The 16,963-nt window shown below is 37.8% G+C and overlaps 1 protein-coding gene across 2 annotated transcripts in view; it reads right to left on the bottom strand.

The window, feature by feature from the left end:
* GRM1 (glutamate metabotropic receptor 1) overlaps positions 1–16,963 on the bottom strand; it is a 365,790-nt gene that overhangs the window by 7,891 nt on the left and 340,936 nt on the right. The window contains exon 8 of one of the 2 annotated variants that reach the window (XM_045544532.1): positions 482–542. The exons of the other annotated variant lie outside the window; for it this stretch is intronic. Within the exon in view, the coding sequence (XP_045400488.1) occupies positions 482–542 (61 nt within the window). Of the gene's footprint in view, positions 1–481; positions 543–16,963 lie in introns of those variants that run through there. 2 annotated transcript variants of the gene reach the window in all.

Here is a 16,963-nt window from a genome sequence, read left to right as displayed (position 1 = left end):
ACTCTTCCAAAATTTAAGCTATGGCTTTTACTTTAATGCAGACAGGATCACTTCAAACATTTGTGCAACAGCAAAAAGGCAAAAAAAATTAAAAAAGAAAAGAACAGAAAAGAAAGAGCTGTTTTGCTAAGGAGAAGCTGACAAATTTCTGAAGGGAGAAAATTCACTTTTGAGCTTGTGAGTGGGAGTCACAAACAAAAGTGAATCTTCAGAATTGGAAAAAAAATGCTGCATCAAAACATAAAAAAGCAAAAAAAAAAAAACTAAACAAACGACTTGACAGTGTCCTTTTAAGAACGATGGACAAATTAAGGCAGTCGTGCAAACCATGGCACGTAAATGAGTTTCTCATTCTTGATGGCATGCACCACATCTGTTTCCATGTTAGAAAGTGGGAAAACCCAGGAGAGAGAAAGCAAGGGGCAAACCACTATATTTTCCATGCAGCTTCTCTTACACATTCACTGCAGTGTGGGGGTTTTCAAAGCTGCACATGTGCCGACGGACATTGGCTGGTGGGCGAGAATTCTGGCTGCCTCTTCCTGAAGATTGAAAAGAAAAAGACACCCAGTGAGCGAGTGGTTACACACATGTGCAGATATGGCAATCCCACCACTCAGGCGGTGCCTGGTCCTGAGCCATCCTCCGTGTTGCCTGCACCTGCAGGTCCTGCATGGTCCCTGCACGGCCCGGCTGTCTAACTGCCGGGCTTGTTTCTGAAAGCCATGTCGGTGAAGTGCATTATTTCTTTTGCCTCCTGGGACCATCTCTTTCCAAGTGACAGATGCTTTTTCTGCTGTGTGTGTGTCTGTCCCAGATTGGCTCTTTCCCTCCACTGTCGATACGCTCCTGTGTGCCTGGTGGCAGTGGGCTTCACCTCCGCACACGTTAATGTAGGCTGAATCTCCCCACCGACCACCCCTCTTAAAGGAAGTTCATGGATTTACATCTGACACTGTGACTTTTAATTGCACTACTAATTTTCTTCCATACTATGTCATCATAAAAGCATGTTGTCACTTCATATAAAGTCACATTTATCTCTTGGCATTCACAAGATGGAATGTGTCTAATGGTGGAGAAAGGAGGAGAAGCAAGAGACCCGCCTGTTGAGATAGGAGAAATCTGCCACAAGGGGAGAGTCTCATCTCATTCCCTGGTTGGATGTCTCCTTAGACAGCACATTGGATGATCTGCCCTCTGTGCCATTCTGGCAAGGGAAGATGAGCACTGCAGACATGACAAGGCTGATGGGGGAGCCATAGGTATTGGCCTTTCTACATTTGTTGGAAGGAGGATAAGTGGTTTTCTCATGTGTCAAGTAGCACTTCAGAAGGTGGTTGGATGAAGCAGTCTTGCTGTCATGACACATAAGAGTGGCTGACTGTCATAGAAAACAATTTCAGGGACAAGATGCTAAGGGTAAACTATCAGCACATGCTGTGGGTGGTATGGATGAAGTTGGCTTAGCTGGAGAGAAATCTCCCATGTTAGGAAACTCTGCAGTGAGGAAGTTCTCTATAGGGCTCCCCAAAACCTCACAAATGTTCTTCATGTGTTAGCATTTGGTCATGAACCCCAAAGACCTTGGTGACAACCATCTGATGTTAACTGGAAGAGGGCCACAGCAGCTCCCAGAAAGTAAGAGACCTTTTTTCCCTCTCTCTTATCTCTTTTTCCCATCAAAGCAGACCAAAGAGTGAAAATGCAGAAGAAGGAGGAGGAAGACATAGGGCAGGAGTAGGCCACACCCCTTCTCATTCCAAGTCTTTCAGCCTGAGGCCTGACCAGTACAGGGAAGGAAAGACATGACTTTGAAATTTTAAACAAGAATACACTGGAATAGCTTTTCACTACCTGAAAGCAAGAGATTTGAGCTGAATTTATAAGGAGGAAAAAGATTTTCTATAGCACAGTTGAATGTAACAAAAAGCAAAATTGATCAAATATGTATAATTCCATTAAGTTTGGACCATACAGTAAACCATTTAAAAGTGCATGATCTACTCTGAAAAATTTAAAATCCTCATCTATAAATAAGAATTTGAGACACCTTGGTGTAACTTTATTGCTATTGCACTAACCCATTTATTTAAGAAAATTAGACAGAGACAATGTTTGCTAACAAACTTATCAAAGTAATATGTCCCTGACTTTCAGTATGCCCACCTGAAGTCACAAAGATCATCAAACAATGGAAACATTAGCAAAGAGATGATCAGGAATAAAAGTGTGATTACTATATAAATGAAGTTGGTGGGAAAGAACACTTAATCTGTAAAATAATATTAAAACAACTTCATTTCTCATGACAGAAGACAGAAAATACACACAAAGCATTTGAGCATTACCAAACTACCGGCATCCTCTTGAATCCTCTGATTAATCCTACTTTTGGGCAACATCTGCATGTGGCCTGGCCAAATGGTGCTGGGAACCAGGGCCCTGGCAGGGCCACTTCATATGCCTGTGACCAGTACAAACACACACAGTCCTCCCTCTGAAGAGCTTGATGATTAGTGCTCTGTGATCATCCTTTTGAAATTTGCAATAATTTTATCTTTTACTTTGTGTTTTGTAAGTGTTAGTTGATGGGAAAATGAAGCATGTTTGGGGGCTTGGAACCTCCATCCACGCATGGCCCCATGTCCCTCAGCCTCTCTCCCTTCCCTGGACAGGTTCTTGGCTTTCTGCTCCCCTGTCTGCTGGGTCCCAGCTCATCCAGCCTCCTTCTACCTGCCCCTGCCCAGGAATCACCACCACCCTCCCCACTAGTGGGGGCCTGGGAACAAGCACCAAAAAGATCAGGGTCTGGTGCATGTGCCCTGGAGCATCTCCAGGCAGTGGGCTGCAGTGGCCATCTCCTCCCTGAACTGGCAGGGACACTGCACAATTGGCAAGCAGCACACAGCCTGTTGATCCAGATACCTCAGGTATCCCCACGCTGTCGTTGGGATATCCTTGGGAGTCACCCATCTAACATGGGCTGGTGCAGGAGGCACATGGAAACGGGAGGTGACTGGTTCAGTTTCCCTATGGCACTGCCCAGTGACTGACCGCAGGAGAACCCGACAGCCTGTGGGCTGCGTGTGTGCAGAGCCATGGAATGGGGGCTGCAGCAGGATCTAGGTGGGAGGGCATTTGCTCCTCACAAGGGAGCAGGGCAAATGGCAAATACAAAACACCGTGACAAATCAAAACAGAGCCCACAGAAACAAGGACAAACCTTTATATTGTAGTACCTTTAACATTTTTCCCCTTCTTATTGAACCAGGGGCTCCATGTTTTCATTTTGCACTGGAACCTGAAAATAATATGCTGGTCTTGCCTGCTGGGGATGTAAAATGATAAAACAAGGTTTAAGAGGGAGATTTTTTGACAGCTTAGAAACTTAATGTGCTGACCTTAGCCCAGGTGCACAGATTGTGCCGTGCCCGGGCAGCATCGCACTTCTGTGTCTCCCAGGAACTGGGACAGGAAGCTTCTTGTCCTCTGTAGCTGACACTTTTTTGGAACTACTTCTGCTGTTAGTGGACAGTTCTGGTCATTCCTGTGGGGGTTTCAGTCATATTGACAGCCAAGCTTCACACAGTAACTTTAAGTAATCTCAGAGCCATCCTGATTAACTATTGATTGAGATAGTAAAAAAAAAAAAAAAATAGAGCATTTCCTTCATGGTCCCATTTCTTTACTCTCTGACTTTCACTTTGCATTGAAGTGAAACGTAAATGACCTCTGCGCAAGGACCTTGCTTTTATGAAAGGAGTGGTTTATTAAAGGTTGCAGACCAAGCCTCGGAAAATCTGATGCCAGAGTGGCCGTTTTATCAGCTGCATAAAAACTGAGAGAAGGAGCTTGACTTCAAGGTATTTTTAGCAATTGGTAAAACAACATATTCAACCAACCACAGATTCAGCAAGCCAGAGTAAAAGCTTGGAGGGAAAATGCAGCATATGGGGGCTTGTCAAATATATAAGTCCCAAATCTGTGCTTAAATCTTTTGGCAGAAACTGTGGATTTAAAGAAACCCCAGAAGTTCAGTTAGGAAGATTCCTTTTCAGTTTCTTCTGGAAGCACAAAGGTCTTTCTCCTTCTCTCCCTCCCTCCCTTCTTTCCTTGCCCTCTTTTTATAAAGTCACTACTGGTCATACACTGATGGATTATGCCTGCCTTTTCCCATCTATTTTCATTGTCCAAATAATCTGTTTTGGTATAATGGCCTATCTCTCTTTGGTTGTACTTAGCTCCATATGACTTTGTTTTAATGTGTTATTTTATTTACATCAGGTCACCCACATGTCGGTTTCTACATCAGGATTTATTCTTTCAATGAACCTGAGAAGTTGTTACAGACAAGTTTTTCTCAGTGTGGTATTAGAAGACTCCTTGTCTGGAGACCTGGCACTTTCCAATTGTATGATCACCTCTTTCAGACTCAGTTTTCTCATCCATAAAGAAGGCTTGTTGAAAAAGTATGTGTGAAAATGCTTCCAAATAGCAAAATGCTATTCCAGCTTAAGCTATTACGTATGGTTAATATTCTTTCTCTGAAGGATGGAGAAACAAAGGCACAGACAAAACACCCAGATATTTTGAATCTCAGTGAGTATTTAGATTAGACTAATTGCTAATATCTCAAACGTCCCTTCCTGTTATTCAGACTGCAGCCATTTTCCTTACTCAAGAATTTCAATAACTTCTAATAGAAAATAAATTAAATTTTGTTTTCTCTCTCTTCCAGTTTTTTTTTTTTTTCAGGCAACATTAGTGACATTGAATGGATGTGTCAGGAGCAGGTAAAAGCTATGTACAGTCAGTCAGGTTAGCTGTCTACATCTGAAGTTGCAAAGTTGCGTGTCTATGGTGGGTTTGGAGGTAAATCTACTTCTAGCAGAGATAAAGTCATCTATACATTTCCAGATGGTCAGTCTTAAAAATATTTAAAGCTCACCATGGAAATAATAATGTGGCAGCAGCTGTCCAAAATAATCAAAAAATGACAGCAACCACTCAAGACCATTTTAGCAGAGTACAGTCTATTTTTTGTTATTTTTCTACATAAATAAGATAATTTATGCCTTTGATTACTTTCCAAAGCCAAGAGTATTTTTTCTCTTATCTGAATTTTAATATTTATTTCTCAGCATTTGTCCACTGGAGTGGAGAATGGAGCTCTGTGTGTATAGGCCCTCTGTAAATGGTCCTTTCTTCCACTCTTTCTTTCAACACATGCATGTACATTAAAGCTCTTTATATAAATGCACAATGCAGTCTTTCCACATAGGTGTAAAATATTGCTCCATTTTAAAATTCTTAATTATTAATATTTGGGAGCTAATAAGAGACATTCTGCAGAGAATGATTGAATAAAATTCAATTTAATTACCAGCACAGATGGTGCGTATCATCACTTGGGGGATATTTTAATACCTCTACAACAGGTGTCTTCATATGTGTTAACATATAATATGTGATAATATGTTAACATATAACATATGATATGTGATATAATATGTTCAGCATATTATTAGATTTTATATACCTGACATTAAAATACATTTCCATTCAGCAATTTCCTTTTTTGCACAGCATTATATTGATAGATATAGCTCTAGTTAATTCACTTAAACTAAATTGAATGAATTCCACACTGTAAAAAAATTCATTCTCCTGCTGATGATCATTTAGGTTATTTCCCACATTTTGCTATTTTAATAGTGTTGCAATAAACATTCTTAAGTATGTCTCCTTGCACACATATGGGAGAATTTTTCTGTGGTATGTGCCTAGAAATAGAATTGGTGGATGGTTGTGCATGCACATTCCTCTTTCTTATATATTATCGTATTTCTCTGTAAAGTACTTACATAAGTTGGAATAGTGTGTGAGGGTTGATATTATTCTGTTCAATTGTTTAGTTGTTAGACATCTTTAAAATAAACTTTTTACAATGAAAATTTTCAAAAATATCAGGTGTTGTCAGCTTGATGAACACACTATAAAACTCATCGGTCTTTTCATCTAATGGTTTTAGTAGTCATTAATGATCATAATGTAGATCAATTATTTTATTATGAGACTAAAAAATGGTGATCCAATTCTATCAACCCTTTTACATTTGTCAAGTAGATTTTTTTGGTAAAGAAAAACTTTCCCTCATCAGCTACTTAGTTCCTCTGAGATTGAGTTCAAACAGAAAATGAAAAGCAAACGGATAATTTTTTTCTTTTATTTACTGATGTTCAGAACAATGAGTTGGTTTTCTAATATCCTCCAACAATGATTGGTGTATCATGTGTGGGGCTGTTTCTACTGTCTGTTTCCCTTAGTCTTCCAGTTATATGGTCCTGTCCTCTTGGCATGTCTAATAGTATTTTGTATTAGATGAGACATTGTGTATATATAAAATAATATTACGTGGAGGCTCTAGATATTGTTACCTCAACCAGAGTTGCTTTGGCATTTTCTCTGCTAGGTAGAGGGGCACTGACTAACTTCCTCCAATCAGTGCCTGAGTGGAGTCCAAGTTGCTTTGCAATTTTGATAGATGTCAGTCTACCATAGGGCCTATCCCTTCATGACTCCTGACAGACAGCCTGGCTGCGCATGAGCTCACTTCATCTGGGTCTTTATTATCTCCTCCTACTTTTCAAAAATTTTTAATTCAGATTTTTTGGCCTTCTGCCACACACAACTTCAGAATTAGGCAAACATCTTGACGGGAAACCCTGACCACATGTTTGAGTCTCAAGTTTTGTCATTGCAGCCTCACATAATTACTGAAAGTGTTTTATAGTTCTCTCCTCAGAGAGGTCTGTATCCTCAGTGCTAGAAAACTCCATGAAAATCTATTCTGTGTGACAGAGGTTTACAACTTACCTTGTAGCCTTTCTGACACACCCAGCTGCAGACATCAGCAAGAAGGTGGCCCTGCATTTTATCACCCCAGTCCTTGGGGCCACAAGATCTCATCTACCTTCTGTGCTCCCTCTCTTGACTCTCTGCCTGGGCTGAGCCCGGAGACTCAGCCTCCAGCCAGTCCCTGAATTGGCGAAAGTCTCCACGGAAAAGCCCTTACAGATCACCTGCCCACTACTTAGTTCTCCTCTCTGAAATTTCAGTCTCCTTAATCCTGATTGTTTCAGCAACTCCCTGATTTTGTAAACAGACCGTTTTTGTCTTTCCTATTTCTTTTCTGATTAGTCTTGTTGGGAGCTGTTCTGCCACAACCTCTTCCATTCTACCAAAAGTAAAAGTCTCATCAGAGTTCTAAATTTCTTAATTTTGCCAAACTGATGGTTGTAAAATGATATCTTCATATTTTTCCTATTTCTGTTCCTTGGTCATGTTTAGGCTCCTTGGACCTAAAGTACCCCTCCTCTTCAAGGAATTTTGCACATATTTTTTCCACAATTCTAACATATTTGTCAAGTTCCTGTACAATTGACCACATTGCAATATATGTGACATCTCTGTACCTTTCAAGGGATTTTTTTCACTTCTTATTACATGTTATTGGTGTTAATTCTTATCTCCCATACTAGGTAAGACATATGCTCTGGAGGGCAGAATCTATGACAGATTTACCTTTATGTGCCACCTTATCCCTCTTTTACATGCCCCAATTTTTGCAAATAATTAATGTAATTTCTCATGCAAACCAATCACTTTTAAGAGTAAAGGAAGTGCTCTTAATAATTATGTCATAAAAAATGCATAAACTGGGAATGTCCTGGGCATGCATATAGTCACTCTATTTATTGAAAATGTTGAATGAATGATTGAATAAATCAAAAAAGACTAAAAAAAAATTCTTAATAGTCCTGAGCTTCTCTATCACTTTGGTAATTGCAGGGATAGTAAAAGCATTTATTATTTTTATTACTAATTCCTAAATTAATTTTAATATTCAATATTGAATATCATAAAATCCCCAGTGAAATTTAAAATTTAAAAAATTAGTAAAAATAATGCATATGTATATGTGTGTATCAAAATAAGGATACACATAAAATGTTAGTAGTGGTTTTTATTTGCATATTGATATAATTATAGGTTATTTTTATTAGCTTCCTTGTGTTTTCCTATATTTTCCAAATTGCACACAGTGAGTCCTGTTACTTTTAAAATAAAAAATAAGCAATAATTGTAATTACAAAAAGACATTTATCATGACCTATAATTCAAAAATAAGATTCCCTTTCCTCTTAGCTTTACCCCAATAACTATGATATTATGTGGGAGCTGTGAACATATTTTCTTTTCTTTATAAAAAGAAAAAAAGTATAAATTCTAAAATATATATTAAAATATATGAGCATCTAAGGAAACATATAAAATTGAAATGACAAAATTTGACAGTCAATACTCATACTTTTATGTTAATCAGTACTAAAGCCTTTCTGATTTCAGGATTTTGTAGTAGAGTATAGAATTTTATAGTAGAGTTAGCCTTTATGCTGAAAAGAAATTGTTTTATTGTACATACATTTTAAGTGTTTGTTCTCACATATAGGCATTTTTTACTAATGAGAAAGTAGAAGCTCAAATTTAGGGAGAAAAAAAGGCAACTCATGTTACACAAAAGACAAAAATTTGTTGCTGTGTTTCAAGATGGGAAACTGCCAAAGTGAGACTTGTTATTATTTTACTCTGATTTATCACAGAGGGGGAAGGAGAGAAAAATACGATGAAACCAACTCACCAAAAGTTAAAATATTCACTTGGGGATGTTTTGATAAAATTGAAGGTGTAATGATAACTAAAAAGGACTTAGATCACTTAAACCTAGAATGTTGAGAGGATTCTGAAATTCTTGGCTATTGTACTAATGTCACTATTAGATATATGTTTCCACTAAGGTTTACTGTATGCTATTATTCTTCTTTAAACAGAAGCATTAATGCCCTTATGTCACCACCCATCAAACCTGTAAAAGAACTAAATAGGCAATTATCATACAATTTCTTTAATAGTATTAGATATAGAGTCACCATAGCCCTAAAATACACCGTCACCTCACAGCCCATTGGGAATGGTGAAAGGGAGGGATTAAAATTGGTATAAGAAAGAATTCTGCTTCCAGCTAAGATGTAATACCTTGGGACAAACCAACTCTCCCACTGAAAACAACTAGAAAAACCAAATAAAATATTTTTAAAAACCATTTGAAGACATTGGGAAGCTGTCATGGCAACCAGAATCCAAGGGATCAATAAGTCAAAAGGAAGAGGACTTCAGAGAAGCAGATAATCTTTACTCTATTTTTCCCCTCAGGACATTTGATGATTCTTGATACAGGACAATAGACTGAGAATCCAAACAGAGAGTCTTAACTCAGAGTCAAAGCAGCAAGAAAAACTTTTGATAAATTCACAGGATGGAAGATACACAAATTTGAGTTCACGTTTTCCAAGGAAGCCAAAACTTAAGGATCCAAGATCCTGGAGAGAGGAAGGTAAAGAAAAGTGAAACTGACGCTTGGTGGTTTCTCTCTAGAAAAGTTATCAAATTTTAGGCCACATAAAGCATAGGAAACAAAACAAAGCAGAAAGCTGCTGAGAATCAGAGTAAAGTTTTTGGAAGTCTCAGTTACAGAATCAAAATTAGAATTAATGAATTTCAAAGGATGAGGGGTCCAAGTGACAACTGAGATCCAGCATCCTGTTCAGGAAGCCTGGACAGCTATGCCCTTGGAACAGGATGTACCGGGTGAAGCAGAATAAGTTTTATAAAACTACAATTCACACTCAAATTAGCTCAGTCCATAATTGGATTATAACATAAAGGAAAAACATACCAGAATATATAAATAAGTATTCACCATGCAAATAATAATAGTAATGCAAGATGGGATGTGAAATATATGTAGAATTAAAATACATGACAAAAAAGCACAAAAATTGACACAAGATAAATGCCATTTAACTGTTTCATGATCCTCACTTTGTTTAGAAAGTGATAAAACTACTAATTTATTTGAGATGGTAAAAGGTTAGAGAATGCTGCTTTTTTTAATCTCTAGGATAATCATAAACAGAATAATAAGAGATTGTACAACTAAAAATTAATAGAGGGGAAAATTGAATATTAAAGTACTAGATTAATCAAAAGAAGGGAACACAGCAGAGAAAATGGAACATAAATCCAGTGAGATGAGTAGAAAATAGTTAAATGGTAGATATAAATAGAATTATGTCAGCATTTATAGCAAATGTAAATGAACTAAATATTTTAATTAAAAGGCAAACATTATCAGACTGACTGAAAAACAAAAGCAAACTATGCAGTGTATTAGAAATACTCCTTAAATGTAAGGACACAAAAAAGCTGAAAATCAAAGGGTGGAAACTGTTATACCATGCAAATACTAACCAAAAATAAAAGCTGTCAGATATAACAATATCAGACACAGTAGTGTCTGGGGAGGCAAGGGCAATATACGTAACCTAAACTTTTGTACCCCAATAATGTGCTGAAAAAAAATTAAATACTTCCACTCATCAAAGATGAGACTAAGAAAATAAAAAGTAAAATCAAAGACTAAGAAAAAGTATTTGCAATACACACGTATCTGACAAAGGACTCAAATCCAGATTATAAAATCAATAATAAAGGGCAAATGATCCCCCTAAAATGGACAAGAATTTGGATAGATATTTCACGAAGGAGGGTATATAAATAGCCAATAAGCACATGAAATGATTCTCAAGATCATTAGTCATCAAGAAAATGCAAATGAAAACTATAATTAAATACCTCTACTCACTCATTATAACGGCTAAAATGTAAAAGACTATCAACACCAAATGGATCTTGTTCATTCTGGGTAGAAGTATAAAACAGCAAAACCACTGTGGAAGTCTATCTGGAAGTTTCTCATAAGTTAAACATACACCTGCCTTATCATTCAGCAATTCCATTCCTAGGCACATAACCACACAGAATGAAAATATATGTTCATAAAAACTTGGTATATGTATGTTGATTTTAGCTTCATTTGTCATAGAGTTGGAAACAACCCATCAATCCATCCACAGAGCAAACATTGCATATTGATGCAATGAAACACTACTCAGCAATTAAAGGGAGTGAGCTACTGATACATGCAAGAACATGGATGAACCCCATGCTGTGCAAAAGAACGGAGTCGTAAAGGAATATCTACCATATGACTTCATTTTTATGATGTTCGAGGATAGGCAAGATTAATCAACAGGCATAGAAATCAGAATAGTGGCTGTCTATAGATGCAGAGCTGAATTATCCCTAGATGGAGAGCGGGATAGGTTGAAAGGAGCATGAGGGAAGTTTAGGGTGATGGTGATGCTCTGTATCTTGATTGTGTATTGGTTACATGGGTATACTATGCATTTGTACAAAATATATCAAACTATCATTAACATCTATGCCTATTACTGTATGTAATTATACTTCAATAAAAAGGTATATAAAATGAAAGAACAAAAAGGATTAGAGAGAAGGTGTAAATATCAAAGCAAGCCAAAGAAGATTCAACATGAAGATACTAAGAATCCTTAATGAATGAAACTAAAGCAGAGAAACACTCAAGGTTATAATTCAAGAAAATTTTCCTAAAATTTAAAGTTTGTAACTACACACGGAAAAATAATAACATGTACCTGAGAATATTGACCCAATACAACCAATACAAAAGAATATTCTAGTAAAACCACTGAACTTTATGAAAAAAGAAAAAGAAACATTGTGGATGTCTAGGAAAAAAACAGTAAGTGTTTTATAAGGGGAAAAAAGATGATCATAAGAATTTTGGACAGCAAAGCTTTATATTAAATGTAACTGGAACATTTTGAGGATACTTAAGAAAAACAAAATGTGCACCCTGAATTACATCCAGCAAAACTGACTTTTGATATTAAAGTCATAGACAAAAATGTTTTCAGCAAGCAAAAATTAAGTGAATATTATTCCCATGACCTTTTCCCTGAGAAATCTACTCCAGAACAAGCTTGCAAGCTTCATACCACTAATAACTAGGAGCCATCATCAGAAGGACTGCAGGTGTTAATTGTATTAATTAATAGCCTTAATTGTGGAACTAAGATTAAATGAGAGTTCTTTTTAAAAAAAGAATAAAATGTAACAGCTATATACTCAGATAATGTAGATATAATAAAACTATTTAAAAAGAGGGAGATGGAAAGATCATATGCAAACAGTTTGTCTTAGCTCTCCTTGGTAATGAGTTGATAGTGGTAGTTATAGTAGCTATTCTAGGACATTTGTATGGCTATTGTGGGATAATATAAATATATACTTGTGAGATATTGTTTCTCTCATCTCCTGTTTTCTTGGGAACTAGAAGAAATGAAATATATAGGTCACAGAATACATGAGCTGTCTATGAATTTCTGGTCAGAAAGGCTGAGAACAGATAATACATGGGCCACTAATTTTGAGGTGATTCTTGAAACCTACTTACTACATAATTCAATATCTTAGAACAATGTCACATGAATACAGTGTATTCATAAGCAGAGTGTGGTAAGCAGAATGTGGGTATTGTCATCTCCACTGTAGAGATAAAGAAACTGAATTCTGTAAAAAAGTAAAATGTAAAAAACATATTGTGCTGCCATGAACCACGCAGAGCACACATTCCCCAAAAGAGGTCTTCCCAGGGCCAGCCAGAATCTGGTTCTCCATCTTACTGTCATCCTTCCCACCACTCACCTCTCAGGGGAATCCTAAATGCAGGGCTTTTCTGCCCAGAAAGAATGGTAGGCATATCAGCTGGGGTAAGACTTATATTAAGCAAGTTCATGTAGTAAGATTGTCATGTGCCAGAATTCATTGCTATTTCATTTCAATGGAAATAACATAGTGTTGAAATTGGTACAATGTATGTAAACAGACCTACCAGGGAAGACGACACTTGATGATTGCTTGTTCAGAAGGAGGGGCGGGGGGGGGGGGGGTGGTGTTCAAGTTTCAATAATTAAACCTTTGATGGGATTAAGCTAAGATAGTATAGTTTGTTTCATCATTTTAGATCTAGGGATTATCTTGTCATTTGAATTTAATTTCTCAACAAGTCCATGGGTCAGCAGCCCCTTACCCACATCCACCTAAGAGAGATCTGTGGCCATTTCTAATGTTTGTTTGTGTGGCTACTTTTTTCTGCTTTCACATCTGATCAATCTCCCCTCTTACAGATCAGTCATGTTTTAGGATGTTCATACATTTCTTCTGGTTACAGTTCAACTTTTATAGGTCTTGGAGACCATCAATCCTGAGGTGAAGGTATGTCTCTGTTCACTCTGTGTGGACCTTAAAATTGAATTTTGTGAGCAATCTACTTTTATTTTTGTTTTTACCTTCATCCCCTACTGTCAAAACCCTAGGTCAGGCCTGAGTAATCTCTTCCCCAGACCCTGCAAACAGCCTCCTCCTGGAGCCAGAGCCCAGAGCCTCCCATCTTGCTCTCCTGTGCCCTCCATACTGAGGGGAGAGCAGTAGTTCTGAAACACATGTCCTGCGGACCACCGTGCACCCTGCTTTGTGACCTGAGTGGCTTCCTATTGTCTAGAGCATAAGGCCCAAGCTCAAAAGGCCTCCAGCTACGCCCCAGCAGACCCATCCGTCTGGTATACATGCTTTCCTCCTTGCTTTCCCTGCTGCAAGCATCCTAGAATTGCCTCGTATCCTTCAGCCATCAGTGTTTTCTCCTGCTTAGAGCCTTTACATTCCGATGCCCTGACTGCTCTATGCCCCCAGCCCTCTTCTTTTTCTGGGTACCTTCTTCTTCTTCAGAAGTCTCAGCCAAGCAGCACTTCCTGGAAACATTTCCAGCATCCTTGGGCTGGGTAGAGACTGCTAATAACACTCCTACAGCACCTGTACTTCTCCTTAGAAGCACTCACCACATTTGTCATTACTCATTCAATGTCTGGCCTCCTGGCTAGATTTCAGTTTCCGCAAAGGCAGGGCCGTGTCTGTTTTGTTCATCACTGTATTCTCTGCACTTGTCCCAGTGCCTGGCACACATTAGATGCTTGAAAATCATTTACTGAATGAATGAGTTAACAATGCTTCTCTTATGGATCTTAAAGTTGTGTCTTAGGCCTTGAAACTTAGCCTATAATTGTAACCATCAAAGCAATGGGAACCATTGTCCATAGCTCTTCTTAGACCTTCCCTGACTCCAAGGTCTTTATGCCTCCTGAACATTCTCTTCCTCCCCTGTCACAGAACTTCACCCTGCCTCATCATCCCTGCCAGGTTTCATGCTGGGGTTCCACCACTCCACTATGCTATGTCCTGTGTGGTCACAGACCATGCTATTTTCTTTACCAATACATTGTCCATAGTTTGTGAAATAGTAGTATATTGTTTTAAATGAAAGGCATAATTATAAAAACTTTACTGCAATGTCTATCATCAATAAGACACTGATGGAACCAACAGCTATGGCGGCAGAGCTGGCTGGTGGCATCCCTTCTCCTCTCTCACCCCTACCCTGCCTCCATTGTCATCATTTCTTTTTTGTACTTTGATCACATAAAATTTTTTGTTAACACTTTTCCTACTCCTCATCTCATACTCATCTAATCCGAATAATATAAGCAGTGTACTGTTCTGTTCAATCAAGTGGAAAGTGATATTAAATCCCACAGCATTTACTAGGAGCATAACTGAGTCTATATTTTTATAACCAGAAAATCAGTGAGAGGAAAGCATTCTTTAACTGTTATTGATTTCTTTTAAACAGTTGTTTTTCAGTACTTTTAGCAGCATCACCCAGGGACTTGGCCTAATTTTGTTAGCAGCCTATTCCTCATATATCTTGAAGGTAATCTGCATAGAGGGTATTATTAAGTTGCCTTCAGTTACAGAAGGTTTCCCTTAACCCTTTGAAATGAAATCACATTATTGACACATTTCTGAGTTAACTTGATTAAATATTTTCTGCTTTTCTTTTTATACTATTAACTAATGTTAACCATGAACAATATTTTATTGTTGTCCTATAACTTATGATGTATTTTAATTAATTCAGAAGACAATGTCTTAAGGATCTATTTTTCTTATAAAACAAAGCAAAGCAAAGGAAAACAAAACTCTTTTCTCTTTCTCCATCCTGAGGCAACTGAGAAGCATTTTATAGCCAGAAATCTATATAAAAGTAGCAAAGATAAGGTCTAGTTTTTAAATTTGGTTGACTCTATACCTCGGATCTTCATAATAAATGCTGTGTCAGAGCTGAGGAGTTGTTTTCTCCCCTCTCCCTGGACAATGTTTCTCTCTGCGTTATGCAGAACCACATGCGTGGAGGGCATTGCATCAGTCTCTTTGGGTAGCTGGACCTATAGCAACATGTAAACTCAGGAGCATTGGGACAGTTATCCTTAGACCAACCATGAGCGCCCAAGAAAGGAGAAGGAAGATCTCTGAGAAGAAGATGAAGGTGGCATGCAGAGACATAGACAGGAGACAGGAGGGAAGAGACAAGTCCTGGAGCCTTTCTACTCAGGAGCCCAGTCTTCTACGTAATATGAGGTACCTGATACTGTTCCTTATATTCCTTATGTCAAGTACCCCAACCCCTTTACCTTAGGCTAGATTAAGGTGGCATCTATAATTTTCAGCCAAAAAGGTCTAATTCATGAGCCTATAGGTTCTATTCTCATAATCTGAAGCTTCCAAACCCACTGGTACTTTTATCTTATTTTTTTTCATTCTGCAAACTGTCAGGATTTTTGCTTTTGGACTAGCTTTACAAACATGTTCACGTGGCCTACTTCCCTTTTGAGTAGATAACACTTTACACTGGACACTAAGGCTAACAGATGGAATGTAAATGACCTCATCTTTCTTCAGCTGGGGCCAAGCACAAGACAGGTTGCCAACCCATGTCAAGCAGTGTGTCCTTCCCAACACACGTCACAGTGAGTAACACTTGCATGTCTCCACTTTCAGCAGATATACAGCCCCTCCCTTCTACACAGCATGAATATAATTATCTCACAATGGTAATGGATATGCTTAACTTCCAGAACTCTCTTTACTTGAATGTGTAATGAAGACTTTTATGTTAGTACATAAACTTCTATACGTTCGCTCATATTTTCATAATTTTAATATCACAAGCTAACAGTTATTGAGAGTTTGCTCTGTACTCTCAATACAGTACTAGGCACTGTGCTATGCTCTTAATATAAATTTCCTCATTCAATCCTAACAACTCTATGAGATAAATACTATTGTTATTTCATTTTTATAACTGAAATACACGGAAGTTAAGATATTTGCCCAAAGACTACTAGCTTGAAAGAAAACTGGTGATTCAATAGACATCACTGTGAACTGAATATTTTTGTCCTCTCAAAATTCATATATTCAAGTCTTACCCCAATGTGCTAGTATTAAGAAGTAGGCCCTTTGGGAGGTAATTAGGTCATGAGAGTGGAGCCCTCATGAATGGGATTATTTACAATAAAACTCCAGGAGAGAGCTTGCTTCCTCTCTGCTCTCTATTATGTGAGGATGCAGTGGGAAGACGGCCATCTTCAGAGCAGGAAGAGGGCCCTCCCTAGAACCGTACCATGCTGCCACCCTAATCTCAGACTTTCCAGCCTCCATAACTGTGAGAAATAAATTTCTGCTGTTTAAGCTACCCAGTCTATGATATTTTTTATAGCAGCTCGAAATGACTAAAACAACATCTGACTCTGAAGTTACTCATTCACATAATCACAACATTATACTGTTTCTATCATTTCATGTACTCAGTGTTATTTTAACAGTGTGTTATACCAATAAACTATGAACTCCTTGGGGGTAGGCTCCATGTCTTATTCAGCTTATTTGATGCATGCATGAATGAATACATTATTGAGGTAACAGACATAGGGATCTATTAGAGTGATAAAAAATAAATAATGTTATCTAGAAAATAAATATTTTAGTCACATTTCTTCCT

The sequence above is a fragment of the Lemur catta genome, chromosome 2 (genome assembly GCF_020740605.2).
Source record: "Lemur catta isolate mLemCat1 chromosome 2, mLemCat1.pri, whole genome shotgun sequence".
Taxonomy (NCBI): domain Eukaryota; kingdom Metazoa; phylum Chordata; class Mammalia; order Primates; family Lemuridae; genus Lemur; species Lemur catta.
Note: the sequence above shows the minus strand (reverse complement) of the source record. Positions and strands in the feature narration are given on the sequence as shown.